The 23,412-nt window shown below is 45.6% G+C and overlaps 1 protein-coding gene across 1 annotated transcript; it reads right to left on the minus strand.

Annotated features, from left to right (window-relative positions):
• Window positions 1-4,676: 4,676 nt before the first annotated feature.
• gadd45aa (growth arrest and DNA-damage-inducible, alpha, a) lies at window positions 4,677-7,691 on the minus strand. The gene is made up of 4 exons (XM_056292849.1): window positions 7,479-7,691; window positions 6,734-6,835; window positions 6,203-6,437; window positions 4,677-5,588 (listed from the first exon to the last, which is right to left on the minus strand). Exons 1-4 carry the CDS (start codon window positions 7,544-7,546, stop codon window positions 5,475-5,477), a joined length of 519 nt encoding a protein of 172 aa, XP_056148824.1. The 5' UTR covers window positions 7,547-7,691; the 3' UTR covers window positions 4,677-5,474.
• Window positions 7,692-23,412: the final 15,721 nt, after the last annotated feature.

The raw sequence follows: 23,412 nt of genomic DNA on the forward strand, positions 1-23,412 counted from the left end.
CTGTCTCTGACTTTGTCTGTGGCCAGCTGGTGGATAAACGGCATATCACATTTTCTCTCTCACACAAAGGGAGATCAGGTATCTTTTGTCAGCTATTGTTCAAATTGTAAAAATACTGAATTGGTTTTGTCTTTTCTCACACATAAATGAAAATGAAGCGGGAATAATCTTGGCACCTATTTTCTATTGTAGGGATTGTCTGAAATAATAGAAGCCTTGGTTTTCTCTTGCACTCTTTTTCCCCCCTTCCCTCATGCATTACTTTGTCGTCAAAGAAGAGTTAAAATCTGGAGGAAAATGCAGGAAAAGCCAGGTGGACCGGAATTGGGTTAATCAGGCTTCAGGATAATATTCGCTACCGTAGATCAAAATTATTTTAATCCTCATTTGTACAATCATATCACTGGCCTGTAGTCGTTTGTGGTTGGCTGCAAAATGCAAATCAAATGCAACGTAAATCGGTTCACAATGCATTGTTCTATAATATCAGGAGCAACAGAGCCACATTAAAAGCTCAGCCTGAAAGTTTTTGTCTACACTGACAGAAGTGAAAGTACACAGTGCATACCACAAAGCATTGCCTTAGCCATATTTTCATTATGCACAACCATGATATGAACAGGATATTCCTCATTGCATGAGTGCACATAAAAGGCAGTAAGTATGTGACCCAGCAGAGCATAGGCTATCCAGTAATCCCAGTTTGTCATTGTGCAACTGTGTGGGAATGATAGGGGCAGAACCACTGACCACATGTCTCACTATTAAAATCTGGCTTGGCAGTTACAGTGTCATTGTGCTGGAATGTGCTGATTTGGGGCAGAGGAAGGGGAGAGAGAGCGAGAGGATCAGAGAGTGAGGCTGGGTGGGGGTTATAGAGGTGAACGATGTGGCACCTCTGTTTTTTTGTTGTTTTTTTGTTGTTTTGGGTGGGGGTATGTCCAATCTAATTCTCTGGGGCCACCCCTGTACAGCTGTACCAGTTTTCCAAACCTGGGTGCACTCTGGATTTGAAACGTATTTATTCATCTCTCGGTATGACTAGCATAACTTTACTCTCATGACTTGCAAAGATAACATACAACAACATAATCTTTGGTGGATGATTATTTTTTTCCCCCTCATCCGGGAATCATGCATTGATTTCTGTATGTTCTCAATGGAATAAATAATGCACGAGAGGATAATTTCATAGCAAACAGACCATAGGACATTGCCCGACTCTTCATCGTATCTCTGTAGACAAAGGCATGATGATTAGTCTCATGAACAAATGCTGCACTTAACAGATACCATACCCAGGTAATAAACTGTAATATTCCGGAAACATCAAGAACCCCAACCACAGTTTATTGTCTTAATCGGGGGGGGGGGGTTAAGTGGGCAAATGCCTTCATAACACTTACACTTAGCCATCTTCTGCTCCTAAAATAGCCTATCCCTTCATCTCATGACAATAGCACATGACACCAGTCAGTAGCATTTCCTTCAGTCACACGCTGCACAACCTTTCGTACAGGGCCCATTTGATCCACTGTAACAACACTTCGATGGACCAGCTCAAGGATGACATTTATTTTTTTCCAAAACAAACCTTGAACGTAGTTCCACAGTGGCTTCCTGGGGGACAAATGAATGTCGTTGCCTGAAATCAGCTCTGTGATCAAAACACGTGTTTAATATCAGGACTATTTTTCCTATGAGAAAATAAAAATATTTGCAAATTACCAAGGCATCTGCAAGTTTTGATCCATAAACATGGTTGGTGAGCAAAAACTTGATAGAGAAGATACTTTATTTCCGCTGTACATGCGTACAATGAAATTCATTATTTGCATTTAACCCATCCTGTATAGACACACTAGAAACTTGATGATAAATTAAGAAATGGGTTTCCATATTGCAGCCAGCTCTTTGTATGCAACTTGCTTTTCTACACCTCATGACTTAAAATGTACGTTTTGCGGTCAGCAGCATTTCATGGAACAAAATGTCCAAATCTCATATAGCTTGTGTAGACTACAGCTCTAATTTGGGACGTTAAATGATTAAAAACACATGTATATATATATATATATATATATATATATATATATATATATATATATATATATATATATATATATATATATTCATTTATCCCATAGAAAATGAGCAGACAGAAGCCATGTCTCAAAAATGCATGCTCTTGCATTTTAGGGCTCCAGACTGCACCACTTTACTGAGGATTATTGTTAAAGCCTTATAATAATCAGGAATCAGCAACATGTATTTGTCATTTCATTCCATGCACCATTTCATTCAGTAAAATGACACGAAATATCATTTCCCTCAGCCCACAGCAGTGCAACACAAAGACAACACATCCAAACTACAACACATATATCCAGACTACAAAAAACCTTCAAAAACATATATCCAACATACCACACAAAATTTTTTAAAAAAAATTGTTTTTCACTGTCCAAGGAGCAAACGCCAGGATGACTGACGGAACTGCATGGGCTAGCGGTTAGCTTAGCCTGCCGGGCTTCCGCGTCCTGTCAGAACGCCCTTGGTGTTTCCTCCTCGGGCGCAGCTCCAGGCAGCATCAGTCCAGGCTCTCCCAGCCGATCCAGCGCCAGCTCTCCCATCCAGACACCTTCGACCCGCCCCCCGCCCCCACACACACTCCACACGAGGACACCAAAAACACAGTCAACGCTAGGCGAGGCCGCCGCGAGACCGCCCCCGGTGTCATCGGAACTGCCAGTCTGCATGGGCTAGCAGTTAGCTTAGCCTGCCCCGCTTCCACATCCTGCCAGACCGCTCTCGGTGTTTCCTCCTCGGGTGCGGCTCTAGGCAGGGCCGTGGTCCCTGGGCCCACAGCATGCAGCAGACTAAGCTCTCCCTGCCCGTCCAGCGCCAGCTCTCCCAGCCATCAAACGAAAACACAAACTTAGACGCAGACAAAGACACTGCATGGAAGGTACTGGGTGAGGCCCCGCAAAAGCAAGTTCGAGCCGCCATCTTCCCACACCGGTACTGGGTGATGCCGCTACAAACGTGAAGTCGCGCAGCCATCTTCCCACACTGGAAGCGATGGCGATGTTTCTTTGCGTTTACTTTTTTATTTTTTTTAATAAATTTAATTCTAGTTTTTCCCCCTTATCCCACCCGATTATCCCAATGGCATATGGCTGAAACTCTTGTCCAACAACTCTCCTGGCTCACGTTTCCACAGGAAGGAGATAGTCGTAACATCAGCCTCCTTCAAACTCGTGTCGGCTGCTCTCGCTATTTTACACGCTTAAGTATGGGCAGAAATATGTGTCACTAGGAATCAGTTTTTTAATACAAGTATTCAAGTTGAGCAATTCAAATTCACATATAAATAATTCAGATTCAATTCCTAGTGACACATATTTCTGCCCATACTGAAGCCTCGCATGGATTGCATTACCTTCAGGCCGCGAAGGAGACGTAGGGAGAACGCTTGGCTGCAGGCGCCCGGATGGGCCAGGGGGGTCGCTGGAGAACGACGAGTCCCCGAACACCACCGATCTCGGGTAAGGGTGACTGGCCGTGACCGGTTATGGTGAGTCTGGGTGCATTTACTTTTAAGCATTTTAAAATGTTTCATGTAATCACAGAGTAAGATAAGTTTGTCCTAACCAATTCAGCCAAAAGGAGGGCCTGTTATATGGAAGCATAACCTTTTACCACTGATCAGGAATCTCCACCTGACCTCCAGGCAGATGAATGAACATAACAGGTAACATTTACAGGTATACGGTTAAAAACGCAAGGTGAGTTAACATGTCATCACCGATGCTGTGCTTTAAGTAATCCTCAGCAGAGTTCACATTGAGCAGTATTCAAACCTCTTGCACAATTTCCTTTATCTTGAAAGAAAAAGTCAACCAGATTTTCAGTTTGGATCCTTTAAGGTGAGTAAGCCTTTATTTATCCCCTGAACATGACTCTGCACTTTCCACGGGGAATGCCTGCCTTGCATCACTTGTGTGACGTCATGCACATTCAACAACCGCTTGTGCTACATTCGGGAGCATGTGACAGAATGGGAAAGGGTGGGGTGGGGGGTATAGAAGGAGCGGTTCAGAGTGGTTTATGCAAGTGCTTTACACAATATCCTTCCCCTTACAAAATGTCCAAAGGCTACCAGTCATATGCTCTAAGCCACGCCTTTAACCCTGTTCCAGAAGTCCGAGCCAACTGGGCTGCAACCATACGCTGCCTGTGAGCAGACAGCATTTGGGACTATTTCTGCAGCCTTAACTGAGTGATGCAACACATACAGCATTGCCTGGGATACAACGCTCAGCTGTGTATCCTCTTTTTTTGCTCCACAAGCAACATGTGTGATCGTCATGAACATGTTCCATTGAAGGAAGTCAGCTGTTAAAGTTGAAACCTAAACCGCCTGACAAACCACTCGGGATGAGTGAAAAGGGAAGCTGTTTGGGTGAATGAAAATGGTTCTGCTGACTGTCAGCAAAGTGTTGGGGATTATTGTTCGCCCTCCAGCTCAGAGATGTCACTGAGGCCACCAAGGCCAACATGACCCCTGTGATCTGCACGTGACTCGTTTTACAATGATTGGCCAGGGGGACCAAATGCAGCTAATGCTTTGTTACATTTCTAGAAGTGTAAAATGAAAAGACATCTAGGACAGACTCCAAAATACTTTTTATTAAACCACAATACATCTTTGACTGGTGTATAGATTTAGCAAATAGTAAAGAATAAAAAAAAATTAAACATAAATACATTTAAATATCATTAGAAATAACTTATGTTGTTGTAAAAAACAGAACTATTTCACATGTAGAAAAAAACCCCAGCTTGCATAGGAAACACTGAATACACAGAATATCTTCTTTACTATTAGATATCAAGCCCTTCCCTTTTTAAATAATAGTAACAATAGTAACAACATCAACATTTTCTCTTGAAAGAAATGAGTGAAATTTCAAAGGTCCAGTGTTTCAACAAGTACTTTGTTTCTGAACAGAAAGGCCTAGCCCAACAGTGCCTTAACACAGCTCACCATTCTACTTTCTCTCCATGTCCCCTTACAAAGTCTTTCACACACAAATGCTTGATACAGTCCTTTTGTACATAGTCCACCTTCATGTTATAAAGCACATACTTTTTCTTCCCATCCTTCTGACAATATAAAAAAGTGCCTCGCCATCTTGGTTGCACAAACCAAGAGCCCCAACTCCGAACAGTCCTGTCCCACTGGAAATCCATCCCCCACCTTTTTGCTTAAAAAAAAATCCCATCTAGATGGCTGGGTCGTCATCTTTTCCCCTTCGAATTCCTTAAATGTGATGTTGCTGTTTTTCCTCCCATCGGTAGTGCCATTGAATTTCGTCTGTGGGTGGCTATGTGTCCATCCGGGTTCACACAACTCTTCCTGTGTGGAGAACAGTCCTCTGACAGGTCTTTGCTGTTGGTCATGAGGCTGTTCATCGTTCAGGCAAATTGATGATGGGTACCCATTGATCCATACACCTGCTCTCCCTGCAGAAGTGATTCACTTTGCTCAAAGCGGGATCCTTCCATGAAGACGAGTGTGGGCTCTAAGAAATGTTAACAAGATAGGGGAAACATCAGCAGTTTCACAATTTATGTCTACTTAAATGATTACCACTATAACAGGCTGATAAAAACTTCACTTTTACAGCAGTGCTAGCAGTAGTTTTCCTCGAATGGAATCCCTCAAACATCAGGAGGAACTAGGCCACACAATGCAGGTGTAGTGGAATCAGGACTACAATGCATGAGGTAAGTAGGTTCTATGCTTTAGTGAAATGCAACAGTAATTAAGGTACACTGGTTGTGTACAGCTGTACTTCAACTTGCAAAATTGGCGATTCTTTGGCAATTACATATTTACAATTTGCATTTTGCACATTTAACTTTTGCTTTTACCCAAAGTGTCTTACAATCCCACGCGTGCAATCATAAAATAAACATCAGCTCTTAAGTAGCCAAAACTGTGAGCAACCAAAAAAAAATCAGTTGTTGCTATAACCTTCATATTATAATGACAAAAGGTAGGAACAACTTTAAGCCTAAGAACTGTTTTCAGAAAGTTTTACACTAGTGCTTATTCAACATCTAAGCAGCATGGTTATTTAAACAGAGTACAGAATATTCAATCTTGCAGACTAATGAGAAAAAAGGCACTTACAGTGACCAAGACACAATGCAGGTCCATGGGTTCTCCCCCACTTTGCTTCCCTCCTGCTCCTCCTCCTCCTCCACCGAGTATTTCTGCCAGGCGCCTGGTGTTGTTCACCCTCAGGATGTTGATGTCATTCTCACAGCAGAAAGCCTGAATAAGTGTGAAGTGGATCTGGAGGGCCACGTCTTTGACATCCTCATCATCCGTAGCCAGAATGCAAAGGACCACATTATCAGGATCTCTGAAGGGCGGGGAGAAAGAGCTGTGTTAAGTCTAATGTAACACACAAACGTGTAATAAACGTTAAACACAGGCATATGTGTTGAATATATTACCCAAGCAAAAGTTCATGTAACTGTTGGGGGGGGGTGCATAAGAAGAAGATAAAACATTGGCCAAAAAGAATCCGAAGCTGTCTCTCTGGCTGCTCGTTGCACTAAATAGTTTATGTTCTGGTGAAAAGAGGCAATATGATCCCAAGAAACCCAGCTTTGATAAGAGCTTGGGACCTCTGTACTAACTGATAACTGCACTTACACGTTCAGTGACTTGGCTGCCTCGTAAACACCAACTGTTATACAGCCTTGCGGCAAAGCACCGATGATGACCTCTTCCAAAGCTTTCGCCACAGAATCCATCCTGCAAAAAAGAAATAGAAATGAGTAAATGACATAAATGACAGCATTACATCGCCGCCACATGACGCTGGGCTTCCTCTTGTCCAGCTAGCTGATGTGCTTTAGCCGACCGAGCCTGAATGTCAAGTGCAACGGACAGACGTTCACATTGACTGTCGTCAAACGACATGATAAGAGTTTGTGATGAAAAGTCGTTTCAATCGCTACAGAATATCGAGGAAAACAAACAATCAAAAAGATGCACACGCCATAGTTTCCTCTCAGGTACCCTTCCACTTTTTTCTTTTCTGTTACCTGAAACCGATCTGCAACTTCAGGCTATTTCACGTCTGCGTGAGAATTATCTGGCGGCAGTGTCCCGCGACGTCGGCTGAAATGCAAAGCATTCTCTAGAAAATGTCCTAAAGTTTTGCCATGCAAGTTGGCTTTTAAATCCCTACCGGTTGGCATATGTACGGTGGTGTTCGTTGTTTTATGAACTAACTGCACAAGCACTTTTTTGTACCAAGCATAATTTATCTATACGCGCTGCATACACAACCGAACAAGTCCCTTTCTCGTGCAGACTGGTAATCCTACTGGTTTTAAGAGGTACTGTGCTTTCACTTAACCCATAAACTATAAGAAATAAAACATCTATTTACCTTTCTTGCGAGTAATCCCCGTTTAATTCCTCAAAAGTCATGTTGCACGTATAATCCAAGTCCACCATAGACAGAACAGTAACGTTAAACCACTTTTTCCTTTCCGTCGGACCGCTCGACAATACTATGCACACACTTACACCGCTCACACACTTCGCGTCATCTGAGCCGCAACGTGCCAACTTCTAACTAAACTCCGAGGCGTCGCGGTCACCAGAAGATCGCATACCCACGATCATTGGCTGCATGCTAATTTATGAGCATGCTCGGGGTTCCGATTGGCTGGAAGAACAACGGCAACAGTATAATGAGCAACGATGATTGGAAAAGATCGCCACACAGACAGAGCTTGTCTCCAACTGGCCCAGTAACAGCGGCCGCCGACGGCCAAATGTATTCAGCAGAAATTCGCCAGCTCTGTGGAGAAGGGTCCAACTGCAGCGTCGCTGTACTTGGCACTGTGTCAAATGCAAATCTCCGCAAATTATGTCGTACCCATTTTAGCTTTGCCCCGGACGTCAATTAAGCGTCTCCTTCCAGTGGTGGGCAATCTTATCAAGAAAGGGCCGGTGTGGGTGCAGGTCTTTGTTCCAACCAAGCAGTTACACACCCGTGTCTCCTAATTAAGTTCCTCAGCAAAAACCACTGGTTGATAGGTGGGATCAGATGTGTAACTGCTTAGTTGGAACAAAGACCTGCACCCACACTGGCCCTTTCTGGATAAGATCGCCCACCCCTGTATCTGACAGCATCGAATCCAGCAGTTAACGCGCAAAAACGCAGCTCTTGGCAAATCCAAGAGCGTAGTGGCTTGGATTTTCTTTCTTTGTGGACCCTTATCCTTTTTCTAACCCTTTGCCCTATCAAACTTAACACCAGACTCTTTAAAAAAGTTACGAAAGACAGGTTTGTGCAGGACTCACCTATATCTGCGGCACGGCGGCGGGGATCACAGTGATCGGGCGCTCGGGGCTTCCTTCACTCTGATTGGGCCGCAGGGGGAGCGTGTCGAATGCTTGCCGGGCCGCGCGCGCTCGAGTGACATTTGTCAGGTAACCCGGCGAGAGAGAATGCCCCATCACGTCTATGGAAACCTGGGAAGATCAACTTGGACTGACCTGAAATCGTGGTGCCAGGCAAGTCCCTCAGTTCCCACCTCCCCCCCTAATAAGTCAGTATAGATCTGCACTTAATTGGAACGTCGTTTCGGTTCATCGAGTTCCGTTACGCATGAAATCAGACAAACGCCACTTGTTAATTAATATGGGATAGGTCTAGATTTCGGTTATCGGATGCATGAAAGTTTGCTTGAAACTCCCTTCGAGACTTGGGGGTTTTGTCCCATCAGCGGACACCCAACACAGGCGGCGGGCGACATAACGTCCACAGCGCTCAAGCGTAATATGTTGCCTCCTGGTGGTTGCGTTTGATGCCCCCGGAGAAAGGGCTCTCCAGGATTTGAATGTAGATTCCCCGTTTCTATAAAGCTAATTAAAAAAAGAAAAAGAAAAGAAAAACGTTTTTATTCAGTTTGATGTAAAAAAAAACCCAACAACAACTAGGAAAGGGTTTTCTTGTAGGTTTCGCGGAGAGTTTCCACAACACTTTCTAAGGGTTCTGATTGATCGAAATGAACTCTTCTGAAAATCCCCGGCGTGCCTGGTAATCTCTAATTTACGGGTTTTTCATTTTGAGGGGGGGAAATGATTAAATGATCTTCTTTGCTGTGTCAGCATCACTTTGTGTGTGATATGAGGTTACAGGATTGATGCCAGTGAACATGAGCAGAGATGTGTGGGCCATGAACCCCATTGAAAATGATTTTAATTGGGCAGTGCTGCCTCAGTACATTATTATTGGGCATAATTTAGAACGGGAATAAAATTCAGCAATTGCTTCATGAATGATGACAAACACCATTTTGCTGAATCTTCTCACTGGGCACAGTCCAGTGGAGCAATTGTTAAAAGACCTCAGAAACCATGACATAGCTCCTTTTTTATGGAAAACCAGACGTTCACAGCTAGCCCAGTCACAGAATATTTTTTGAACAGCAGCAAACTTGTAGTATGACAGCTAACGGCGTGGCTTTAGTAAGGGAAAACATATTTGTTTGGAGCTATCTTTTCAACATGTTAAACACATCTGACTGTACTGTGGGCCGTCTGTTTTCAAAAATAGGAGAGATAGATGGAGAGATATGTACACATACTGTGGTTTTTGAGGACATCAACGACTGCCCTAGTTGGACTGTGATGGTGAAGCCCAGTGAGAACTTTCAGCTTTGTGGTAAAAAGAGAGCCTATCCTGCAATCTCTGTAATTTGGGTTGTGTAATTGTGTCTCAATCTTTGAGGCCCTGAACACACTTGGTTTACTTTGAGGTCTGAAAGTTTTTTTTTCTTTTCTTCTGATGCTGCTCCTTTGTATGATCACAAATGCTCCCCAGTTCCATCCTATGAGTAAAAGGAAATATTCCCAAGAAGTTAAAAAGTACCTTTACGATACATACCTAAGTGTCATTCAAGGGTGTGTAAACATCAAAACTGTTAATTGTAGAGCATTTCCATTTTAGTTTTCATGCAGGGATCTCTTGCAATGTTTTTATTCATCCACTGAGAGCCTCGGACACCCTTTCCCAAGACTTTTCTCTTACCAGTAATGATACAGTAAATTAGGAGGCATTATGGATGCTCATATGAATAATGAGCTAACCATGACCCACTCTTCTTTTATATATGATACAATGTTTCATTCATGGGTGACATAATGAAAGCCTATGGTCTTATATATCAAAATACAAATTGGTAGAAGCACACACACACACACACACACACACAAACACAAAGGAGAAAATATCTGTTTCTATGCTGTAGAGGGCCCAGTACACATCCACCTGTATGCACACTGCACAGGTAAATAAGATAAGATATACTTTTATTGATCCCCATTATTCCTCTGCATTTAACCCATCCCACACACACACACACACACACTACAGTAGCATGTGTAGCAAGGAGCGGTGGGCAGCCACAGTGCAGCGCCTGGGGATCAACTCCAGTTCTTCCTATTGCCTTGCTCCGGGGCACAGACAAGGACTATTAACCCTAACATATATGTCTTTTTGATGGTGGGAGGAAACCGCAGCATCCAGAGGAAATCCATGCACACGAGAAGAAAATGCAAACTCCACAGAGAAAGGACCTGGAACGGCCTGGGGTTCGAACCCAGGACCTGTTTGCTGAGAGGCAACAGTGCTGTGAATGTTCCTGTAACATTTTTTTTCCCAAAGGTACACAATGTCATTATTTTCATTTTTATTTTTTTTTGGCGGTAAAACCCTTTATAGTAGCATATGGAGTATGGAAGATTCTTGCTCTTTTGTTACCCATAAATTGTGCTTGCACCATGTACATGAATAATTTTTAATTGTAACACTTCATTAGAAAGTGGCAAACTCACCATTTAAAAAAAAAAAGTGGGCAGAATATACAGGACCCAATTAATAACACATATGGAAACTCTTGGGCAGCACGGTGGCACAGTGGTTAGTGCGGTCGCCTCAAAGCAAGAAGGTCCTCGGTTCGAGCCCCGGGGTTGTCCAAACTTGAGGGTTGTCCCAGGTTGTCCTCTGTGTGGAGTTTACATGTCCTCCCCGTGTCTGCGTTGGTTTCCTCTGGGGGCTCCGGTTTCCTCCCGCAGTCCAAAGACATTTAGGTCAGGTGACTCGGCCATACTAAATTGTCCCTAGATGTGAATGTGTGTGGGTGTGTTTGTACGTCAGCCATGTGTGATGGCCTGGCGGCTTGTCCAGGGTGTCTCCCTGCCTGCTGCCCAATGACTGCTGGGATAGGCTCCAGCATCCCCGCGACCTGAGAGCAGGTTAAGTGGTTCGGATAATGGATGGATGGAAACTCTCCTGAAGAATAGTAGCCAGGGAAAAGGGGATCATGTTAAGATGTTATTTCTTGCTTTGTCATTATCTTGATTATTTTTCTCCAAAATGTTGGTGTGGGAGCGCAGCAATGAAGAGACAACGAGATGGTTTCTCTTTTAAGATCCTTGCCTGGTCATTTTATTCCAGCATGTAGCGTGTTTACCAGCTACCAGCTAACCGTTTTTCCCCTAAAAAAACCCCCAAAACACACCCATCGGAACCTCAACTCTTACAGGGCCCACAGAACATCAAGGTGAATGTCTCAAGCTCCCATGTGCAGCCGCCACACTTGCCCCCCCCTGAATTCACCTTAACAAGGGAAAAAACAAAGAGACAGGAGACAGCAGTCAATGATGTGGGGGCCAAACAGGGTGCCCATAGTGGCTCCGCCTAATAGGAGTGGGTGTGGAAACAGTGACAGCGGGGCAATGAGAAGCCAAGTCAGGATCCGGGGAAAGTGGTGGGAGGTGGAGTAGGGGCAGGGTTAGGTGGGCATCCACGCCGTGAGAGAAATGCCAGCTCCACCGGCCTGTTCAAGTCAAGACGGGCCGGCTTGAGGTGGTCCACTGAGACGCGCGCCGACTTCCCCCCAATGTCCACTGTGAAGTATTTGGTCCCCACCTCCAGGACACGGAAGGGCCCGTTGTAAGGAGGCTGCAGGGACAGCATATTTATTCATGTTGAATAAATATGTACCCAAGTGACAGTAAGTCCTTAGGAACATGGGCATCAGACAGGCGGTGCCTTGATGTGGGAACAGGAGCAAAGGCGCTGGCATACTCCGGGAGTGCAGTCCGCTAGAGCACGGCAGACCAGGGAGTTGTGGTGATGGGAATGGAAGTCCCCCGGGACTCATAGTGGCTGGCCATAGACCAGCTCAGCTGACGAAGACCGTAGATCCTCCTTGGGGGTGGTCCGTAGGCCTAGCATGACCCTAGGAAGCTGGTCGACCCAGCTGGTGTCGATGACGCTGGCCCGCAAAGCGTTTTTCATGGGGTGATGGAAATGCTCACACAACCCGTTGCTCTGTGGGTGGTACACTGTGGTGCAATGGAGTTGTGTTCCCAGGCCCTCTGCGATGGCTGTCTAGAGCTCAGATGTGAACTGAGAGCTTTGGTCTGAGAAGAGGTCAGACTGAGTGCAAAACCGGGCTACCCAGGATCCGATGAATGCCCAGGCCACCTCCACTGATGACAGTGGGACTGCCTCAGGCCACCTGGTGGGTCTGTTCACCATAGTGGGGAGGTCCCTTCCCAAATAAATGTTTAAAGTAAACTAAACTAAACCAGGCCCACATTGATGTGGTCAAAGCGTCTCTCCGAAACCAGGAAAAGGGCCAATGGGGCTCTGGTGTGACGGTGCATTTTGGCACGCCGGCATGCCATGCAGGATCTCGCCCAGTCCCTCACGTTCTTCTTCAGTCCAGGCCAGACGAACTTGGCAGCCACCAACTTCATAGATGGCTTCACTCCCAGGTGCGAGAGACTGTGGACCGTGTCGAAGATGTGCTGGCGCCACCGGGGGGAACCATGGGTCGAACTCGACTTGTGGAGCTGTCACAGAGGAGCGTGGCACCGATGTCACCGAACACCACATCCTGCATCTGTATTCCAGTGTCCGCTGACTGGTAAGCCTGCATGTCAGCGTCGCCCGCCTGATCCACAACCATGTCAGTGTAGTCGAGGTGCGCAGCCCGGGAGAGACAGTCAGCAATGAAGTTGTGTTTTCTGGCCACATGCTGGATGTCTGTGGTGAATTCAGAGATCTCCGAGAGCTGCGCTGCTGGCACCCAGTCTTCGGCGGTTCAGCCTTGGCCATTGCTGACGCTAGCAGCTTGTGGTTCACATATGCAGTGAAACGGCAGCCCTCCAGCAGGAACCTGAAGTGGTGGATGGCGAGGAACAGCCCCAGGAGCTCCTGGACGAAAGCAAGGCAAGGCAAGTTTATTTGTATAGTACCTTATTGCAGAGGTCATTCAAAATACTGTACTTCCTTTCATTGTCGCGTAGCTTGCGACTGAAGAAGGCAAGCCGCTGCCAGGCCCCGCCCACCCACTGCTCGTACACCGCTCCTACAGCGTAGTCAGATGTGTTGGTCGTGAGGGCACTGGAGCAGTGGGTGATGGGTGTGCCAGCAAGGTGGTGTTAGCCAGCGCAGCTTTAGCATCCTCGAAGGCCTTCTCCATCTCTGGGGACCAGTCTACCGCACCTTTGGTGTTCCTACTCCACAGGGTCTCGTATAGGGCCACATAATGTGAGCTGCCCAGGGAATGAACCTGTTATAAAAGTTCACCAGCCCCAGGACCAGAATTCCTGCAGGGACTTCATGGTCCTGGGGCGCAGAAAGTTGGCCATGGCGTCCACCTTGGCGGGGAGTGGGACCACTCCTTCCTTGGTGATTTGGTGTCCTAGGAAGTCTATTGCTGACCGGCTGAATTGGCACTTGGCTGGGTTGATGATGAGCCCTTGTTCACTTAGCCGCTTGTACAGCTGCTGGAGGTGGGCCAGGTGCTGCTCTGTGGATGTGCTGGCTATGAGGATGTCATCCAAGTACATGAACAAGAATGGTATGTCCCGCAGCACAGAGTCCACCAGCTGCTGGAACGTCTGCGCCACTCCCTTGAGGCCGAAGGGCATCCGCAGGAACTCGAAGAGTTCAAACAGCGTGATGACTGCTGTCTCCGGCACAACCTGGGGGTGGACCGGCACCTGGTGGTAGCCCCGCACCAAGTCCACCTTGGAGAAAATGGTGCGGAGAAATCTTGAATATGTGGGACAGGGTAGTGCCACCAGCCTTCGTTACCATGTGCAGGGGGGAAGCCCATGGGCTGTCAGAGCGGCGCACGATCCAAGGCGTTCCATAGCAGCAAACTCCTCTCTGGCTGACGAGAAAACAGGTGCGGTGAGGTCTGGAAACTCGGCGAGGAGGCGTTGATATTCATCCCCGGCGGCAAGCATGTTGAACAGCCGGTCGTCCCCGCTCCTCTCAGCGTACACGGGTACGAACAGAAAGAAACAGCGTCGATCAAGCGGCGGTTCACCACATCCACCAGCAGCCCATAGGCGCATAGGAAATCCGCGCCCAGGAGGAGCGGCGACACCTTTGCCATGATGAAGTCCCAGCGAAAACCGCCCGCCAAAAAACACCTTCACATACTGCCCGGTGCCATAGGTGCGTATGGGCGTGTTATTAGCAGTGTTCGGGGGGCGCTTCTCCGTCAGTCATAGTGTCCACAGCCCATGCGGGAAGGATACTACGTTGTGCGTCGACCGGCAGCCGACGGCCGGAGATAGTGTCTGTGATGAACAACAGCCCGCTATTCTCGTCAGCGCTCATGGCTGTTACTGAACGCCGGCCCTGACGTTTCCCAGGCTGCTGAAGGTGCGCAGCGGGCAACAACGCTTGGCCTTGGCGCCAAACCTGTCGTGGTAGTAGCACAGGCCTGTGTCGCGTTGTCGGCGGGCGGCCGCCGCTACCGCGGTCCCTGCCGTGGCCCCAGGTGGCGGCGGTGAGGGCTGGGAGGGTAGCGGCGCATGCACATACTGCTGACGGTTGGCAAGGAAAATCCTGTATGCCTCCGCCGCCAACGCGCGGTAGTCCTTGGTATAGGAGAGCGGTGAACTGGCCAGGGCGGTCCGCACAGGTGCTGGAAGTTGTCGCAGGAAAACGTGGTTTAAGAGGAATGCGTGATTAGCTGAGCCCAAAACGGCTAACATCCTTTCCATCAGGTCCGACAGCTTGCTGTCGCCAAGGCCATTAAGCGACAGAATCCAGTCGGCCTTCTCCATCTCCGACAGCTCGAAGGATTTCAATAGCAAGGCTCTGACCCGGAGGGTCAAGTAAGCCAAAAGCCCGTGCGGATGTCGAGGAATCCAGTGCCGCTACCACATAATAATACTTCATGGAGTCATCGTTGATTCTCCTGAGTTGGAACTGGGCCTCGATGCGCCGGAACCACGATCTTGGGGCTGTTCTGCCAGAATTTGGGCAATTTTAGCGCCACGGCGTATATGCTAGCGCCGCGGCCAGTTGAGTTAGCCCCATTGGAAACGACGGCACTGGTAGTTTCGTCTGGAAATCAACATGCGGGAGCACAGGAATAAAGAGACACCGAGACGGTTTCTCTTTTAAGCCCCTTGCCGGGTCGTTTTATTCCTCCCACTTAAACACAAAACACACCTGCATGTAGCGTGTTTACCAGCTACCAGCTACCCCCCCCAAAAAAGAAACCACACCCCTCGGAACTCTCATCTCGCGAGGCCCGTCTAACCTCAACTCTTAAAGGGCCCGCAGAACATCAAGGTGAACGTCTCATGCTCCCATGTGCAGCCGCCACAACGGAAAGATTTGCTGTCATCTGGTGATTTAAATCTTGGCACCACTAACAAGGTTGAACCTACAGTTGTCCATGGCATCCAGGGAAAGGGGAGTGGAACAGAGCAAAAGAGAAATACCTTTGCAATCACATTTTTTCATGAATAAAAAACTGACCAGTCAACAAATGCTCTTCACCGTAGTAAGTGACTACTGGGTGACCTCTTGGTCTTTCTGCTGGAGTAGACCACATCTACAGACAGCCGATCTGTGAATTCATTCCCGTGGCAAGATATGCTATGGGGTCGGCTGCTGCACCTTCAGCCCATCAGCTGAAGTTGCATGCATGCACTATGCAGCCACAATCAGAGCATTTATTTTCTGTGTGTCTGTTAGGACAACTTTACGAGGAGCAGCTCCTTGTCATGGCAACTTGTTGAAAATGTTATTATTTCAGTGTAAGATGAGCTCCCCACGCTTCAAGATATGTTGTTTGAAGAGAAATCAATCTAACACCTTGAACTTTGGCTTATTTGTGAGTTTAAATTTTAATTGAATAGATGTGATTTTTATGATGCATCAAATATGAACACAACATATAACAAGCTATTGAAGTATTTAGCACTTGTGTGTGTGAGTGTGTGTGTGTGTGTGTGTGTGTGTGTGTGTGTGTGTGTGTGTGTGTGTGTGTGTGTGTGTGTGTTAATGGAGGATGGGGATTCTTGATTCTTGTCAACACAACTCTGGTGTTGTTTTATATTCTTGAATAAACATTTGAGAATGGGACACCCTCGGTGTTGGCTGTTTTAAGAACCATAGTTTTTTTGCCATAGATATTTTTACCCCTAAAATTGTAATGAAAACAGGGAAGCATGAAATATGTGAGGTTTCATCGTACATAATGATGTAGGCTGTGGCAGCTGTAAATGGAACTAGGGTCAGTTCTCTTCTTTGGCCACTGGAGGGGGATAGATGTTAACTCATCAGTATTTTTATAACGGGGCCACTTATTACAGTTTCACAAACGTCTAATCTACTCCATTCGCAATCGTGACAATATTTAGTCCTGTGCACGCGCGCGCGCGCACATAGGACACACACCATGTCCTCCATTCTCAGTTGTATTTGCTCTGGAAAAAAACCGAGAAGGCCTTTATTTAATATTCCAATGAGCACGTATCATTTATTGATAATTCACAATTAACCTTAAACTTTAATTCGAAATAAACACACCCGATAGAGTAAATTATAAAAGTGATTCATATTAAAGAGAAACGGACCGAAGTATGATTGAAAATCAGTGCATTTCCAATATGGCGGTTCTTCTTTGGCAGTCATGCAAATATCTGCAGTTATGTCAGATAACCATCAATGGCCCAAGAGTGCATCGTTTTGCCACAATCGAGGAATTAATCTTGTGCTATATTCCAACACGGGGTGCAATATTTCAAATTTTACTAATGCCTTTTTTTCTTTTTTTCTTCACAACCATGCTATTTCCAACAATGCTACTGGGAATAGGCCCTTTAAGTATTTTCTCTGTTAGGCATTTTAAATGTTCTCTATGATGGATCATCTTAATGGTGAGGGTGATGATGATTCAGATGATGATGAAGAAACCTGGCATTACTGAATGGCTCACAAAACTTGATATCCTATGATCCCGCTACTTTACATCAACACCAAACACAAGTAAAAAGAAGAAAAAAAACGTTTTTTTTTTTCAAAATTAATATCCCTCGTCAAAAATTGGAACTGGTACCTTATGACACTTGGTCAAACGGCTCAAATGATGAAGAGCGTCCTTCATGTTCATGTTGGATGCCGTGTAGTTTTCTCATCTCAGATTGATAACGGTCCATAATACTGGGTTTGGTTTTCTGACCTCAAAATTGGTAAGATTTAATGCACATGACTCAGTACACTGTAATTTAAATAATATATATATAGTAGTAGGAAATTATAGGTTGAGAGGATTGTTACTCATTGTCGTCCTGACTGTGTAATGATTCTTTGGGATACTGTCTGTTTTATTTTCTGTTTTGGTATCATCTTATCTGAAACGTCACTCAACATTTATTAATACAACCCCCCAAAAAACCCTCTAGAATTGTGCATTAATGTCAAGATGACATCGAAGACGGATCATGGAGTACCTAGTTCGTCATGATACATCTGGTGAACAGTACTCTGAGCACAAACAGCAAATATGACCATGTGCCCCGCAGTCCAGCCAGTAATTCATCAGGGGACAGTTTTCAATGATAAACTTTTCTTTGCAAAGCTAACCCCGCCAACCAGCACCCACCGCCCACCACTGGGAGACAAATGAGATGAGGTGTGCACGCTGAAAGCCTTAAGACATGGACGACAACCATGATAAATGCAGCAAGTACTGACACCACTATGGAAAAGACAAAATATACCTTTGTCTTGTCACAGTAATCCTAATCTGTTTGAAGATGGGGCCACATTACAGAGACGGGGTGGGGGTGGGGGGGTAAGAAAAGAGGAAGTAGAGAAAGAAGGGGAAAGAGAAGAAGAAAAGAGAAAAAAATACAAGAGAATGGAAGTAGTCTGCCGGTCGGCAGTGATAAATGTGGGGACATCAGAAGCGGAGCTCAGTATGATGTTTCTCTCTAATGGCCTGATTGCTCAATTAATTCTGTAGGCTGTTCTTTGCCGGCCCCTTTTAATGTGGAAACAGCTATATTTTCTCCCAGATTAGTATAGATACAGGCTGACAGTCTGCACTGCTCAAGGTATTTGGGAGGTATAATTCATTCATAATGCCACAATGCGTCCCATCTATCATCTCAGGGTTTTCATCCACCAAATAGCCGCTTGCTCCCTCTTCTCATTCCCAGCTCCTGGCTCTTTTGGGGCAAGTCAGAGGGAGGGGGGCACAAAAGTGGGAGTGCTGAGCCCTGTCTGCACACTTGTGTGTGCTTGTGCCTGTGTGTGTGTGTGTGTGTGTGTGTGTGTGTGTGCGTGCGTGCGTACATGTGCACGCGTGCGTGTGTGTGTGTGTGTGTGTGTGTGTGTGTGTGTGTATACAATGCATATGTTTGAGCAAAGAATTTGCAAGGCTGGGATGTGAAGTTTGTGTGTGTGTGTGTGTGTGTGTTTGTGTGTGTGTGTGTGTGTGTGTGTGTGTGTGTGTGTGTGTGTGTGTGTTGGGCAGACAAGGTTGTGAGGTCGGCAGCTTCTCTTCTACTGATGTATTAGCTGGCATATGCAAGCGATGAATTACCAGGCAATGGGAGTCAATTATCCACACAGAGAGACGGGGAACAGGGAGCAGGTGCCTGTGGCCCCAGGGTCCCTTTACCAATTCAGAGAATGATTTTCCGATATGTAGGGAAAGAGAGGAGAGGAGCCTTGGAGGAGTAAGAGTGGGATGACTAGGAAGAGGGGGGAAAAAAGAACTGAAAAACAACTACCAACGTCCCCGATCCCATTCTGCTCTTTCTCCACCTTTCTCCTCTCTCTCTCTCTCTCTCTCGCACACACATACACACACAGATACAGACCCACACACCTATCAAATCCAGAAGGCAAAGCACTGTGTGAAAATGCAAAAGGCTATTATCAGGCCTTCAGAGTGCACAGAATGTCACCCATGATGGATGAGTGTGGGATTTAGAAAGGCCTCTTGTCAAACAGTGGCCATTTCCCCCTCCTTAAAGCGCTCCTCTTTTTTTCCATGACTTTTCCTTTGTATCAGAATCACATCAGGCCCCAAGGTCTGATAGGCCGAAGTAGAACGACACGCTCATGTTAGACGGATCAGATGGGCACGCATGGTGCAGACACTACACACTCATTTAAAGGGACCCCGAATTGAGTTGTCATTTAGTTTTCAGTGCCAGTGCATGTTTTTTACAGTAAAAGATAGAGTAAAAGATAGAGAGTTAGAGAGAGAGAGAGAGAGAGAGAGAGAGAGAGAGAGAGAGAGAGAGAGAGAGAGAGAGAGAGAGAGAGAGAGAGAGGGAGGGAGGGAGGGGCAGAAGGTGACCTGGTCAAATAATACTGTACGTGGGTCCCCAATTTGGACCACCTCCAGCTTGAGCGTCTAGGTGCTGACTGACATGGGTCACCCTTAGGGAAATGAGGTCATTAGCTGGAATTACAGCAGGTCCTGATCGCTTGGTAATGGGTTTTAATGATGGAATTTAACACACAGTGCCTCTAGGGACAGACGGCACACACACAACAGACAGGTCATTTCACAAAGTGAGAGCGGGGCGGGGGCAGAGTTATCGGCCTACTTTGTAAAACAAAAGAAAAATATACAACTCAAAACTCTGCAAGTGTGTATGTGTGTGTGTGTGTGTGTGTGTGTGTGTGTGTGTGTGTGTGTGTGTGTGTGTGTGTGTGTTGGAGGGGGTCCTTTTTATGTCTACACGTCCGAGAGAGAAGCAGACAGACAGAGAGGAAGTTGCAGGTGCAGTCAGTGAGACAGAATCTTTGAGAGATCCTGTTGTTACCCCTCCCTTGCAGCCGCAGTCCACTTTATTTTGTTTCGACAGAAAAACAATGAGTCTTCGAAGGCATTAAAAAAAATCTTACAGCTTTAGTAGAGACTCAAATCCACACCATGAGATGAACTTGGCTGTAGTTTTAGTTGGGGTTTTTTTAAGACGAGTTCATTTCGGAGCCTCCTTTTGATAGACAAACCCTAATCACAATAGTTGGACACTCGAAGTAACTGGACTGCTTTAAGAGCGTAAGAGAAAAGAGGATAATATGAGCTCATAGTCAGCGAGCACGGCCAAGTCTTAAAGAACTTCCAGTCTTAAAGTTTATGCATGCCAAATGAAACCCAAACAGCTCTAACAAAAGACCACTAAATTGTCAGGATGATTGCAGATGTACAGTGCAGAGAAAAAATAGGCTTGGCTTCAGTTCCAGGCGAGGCAGCGAGGAAGATTCAACAGGAAAACAAAAGACAGTTATATTTCGATGTTTAGCCAGAGCTGAAGATGTCCTCAGCGGTTAACAGTATGCAGGGTGACACTTTGGGTAAACCAAAGTCATTGAAAGTGAAACTAAACGAGACCAAAAATTAACCAAGACTCATTACCGAGGCATGGCCAAGGTTATGAGCAATTTGCTCTTAACACACTCTTTCTAAAGTGTAATTTAACAGAGAAAAAAATCTGGAAGCCAATACCTTCTAATGAGATTTTTTACAAAGAAATGATAAGGAATGTTAATGATTTATATTTATTCAACATCAAAAATATATATGCTACATTACAAATACATACGAAACACATACTAGTGAAAAACAATAGAAATTAAAGCTCACAGTATGAAGATAAGTGATAACATAACGACCTTGAGGGAAGTGAGTAAAGATAGTGGCCTCTTGTTTGATGCCATTATTTTTCCCCATTGTTCACCCTTATACTGAGATACACCGATCAGCCAAAACATTAAAACCACCTGCCTAATCTTGTGTAGGTCCTCCTCATGCCGCCCGAACAGCTCTGACCTGTCGAGGCATGGACTCTACAAAACCTCTGAAGGTGTTGTCTGGTATCTGGCACCAAGATGTTAGCAGCAGATCCTTTAAGTCCGGTAGGTTGCGAGTTGGGGCGCCCATGGATCAGACTTGTTTGTCACACACACACACACACACGGCGACGCAGCAACATCAACATAAAATCCAAATTGTACACCCAACAAAAACTATACCCAGTACTCAATAAACAATAATATTGAAATATGCAGTAGGCTACTACAGTCCAAAATTGTAAATTAGCTTGCTTGTGATGATTACAGCAGGAGTCTGGGCTTGGTGTGAGTGGTGAGTTTAGAATGATGCCTGAACTTGAGCTGAATGCTCTTCCTCCTGTACATCATGTCTTTTGTGAAAAACTTAAGCAAACTCTTTGTTTCGCCATGATTTTTATCTTAACCTACATTACAAGCAGCTAGCTAGCAGGAAGTAGCTTCTGTGCAATGTGCGGGCTGTACACTAGGTGAAAGAGGAGGGGCTGCTCACAATCTGGCATTTGCCAAGTGCACTGCCACTCAAAACATCTGAAATATCATCATCATATGGTAAACAAGAAGCAAGGAGCAGGAATTGTTTTATTTTTATTGGTCTCATAGTCAGATAATTGAAACAGTATTCACTGACTGCTATTCACCATTGATCCAGCGAAAAAGGAAGCCTTCTGATTGGGTGGGCCTGAGTGCCAAGCGGGTGGGCCCAGGCTCACCTAGGCCCACCCACAACTACATGGCAGCGTTTGGGAGAACGTGTAAAAATGTACACAATCCAACCAAATTCGTAAAAAACACGTAGCTTGGCAACAAGATCGTCATTCGCTGTGAATGCGGTGACCACTGTGCTTAGCTTGCTCACAACCTGCCAAAGGCTCAAGCTCAAAGTAGATAACGACAGCAGGGCTAGCACCACATCGCAGAGCCCTGGGGCTTTCTGTCACTATACATCAACATTTGATTGGCTGATGATACGGTCGCTCAAAGTTGTAATCAGGTTGCAGCCTTGTGCTTCAGGGAAAGGTTAGCAATACTAACTAGTGCTGGTCCAAGGAGCTGTGATGCGTTTCGATGACGTAGGAACAGCCCAAAGAGAAAATAAGTAATTGAATTCAGACACATTTCATGCACACTTCAATTTAACTATGAAAAACAAATCATGATTTTGATTTTTACAGGGCCAGTAGAGAAGGCCCTGATGGCCCAGACAGCCCTTCACTGGATGTAGTATAGTATAGTATAGTATAGTATAGTTTAGTATAGTATAGTATAGCATAGCATAGCATAGTATAGTATAGCATAGCATAGCATAGTATAGTATAGTATCGTATAGTATAGTACAGTATAGTATAGTATAGTATAGTATAGTATATTGTCGTATCGTATCGTATCGCATCGCATCGCATCGCATCGTATCGTATCGCATCGTATCGTATAGTATCGTATAGTATAGTATAGTATAGTATGGTCTAGTATGAATGAAAGCCACTTTATTTGACATTGTATTCTTACAATGAATTTGTTCTCTGCATTTAACCCATCCTATTGTATAGAAGCAGTGGGCATCTGCAGCGCCTGGGGAACAACTCCAGTTCTTCTTTCCATTGCCTTGCTCAGGGGCACAGGCAGGAGTATTAACCCTAACATGCATGTCTTTTTGATGGTGGCAGGAAAGCCACGCAGACCCGGGGAGAACATGTATGGTTTGGCATGGTATTGCACTGTATGATATGGTATGGTGGTGTGGTACAGTATGGAGTAGTGTGGTGGGCCTGTGGTAGAATTTGTGGTACAATACAGTATGGTCAGGTATTGTATATCATTGGTATATGGAGTTGGCCAAGGTGAGCAGTTGTCATTTTTTGAATCACTTAGGAAAATTAAGAAATCTTTGTTCTGACTATTTTCTATCTCTGTTCTAGCTCCTTTTTTCAACACACTAATACACACAGCCTGATTTCAGGACAGCCTGCTGGGCTACCTAGAGGTGCGTCTCCTCCACTCACTATCGTTACTGTTTTCCTCTGGGACTCTCAGCCCCTTTGCTTCCTCCATTACCGCCATACACACCCTTACACACACACACACACACACACACACACACACACACACACACACACACACACACACACACACAACCTCCCCCCTGCCCTGCGGCGACATGCGC

The sequence above is a fragment of the Lampris incognitus genome, chromosome 14 (assembly GCF_029633865.1).
Source record: "Lampris incognitus isolate fLamInc1 chromosome 14, fLamInc1.hap2, whole genome shotgun sequence".
In the NCBI taxonomy this organism is placed as follows: Eukaryota; Metazoa; Chordata; class Actinopteri; order Lampriformes; family Lampridae; genus Lampris; species Lampris incognitus.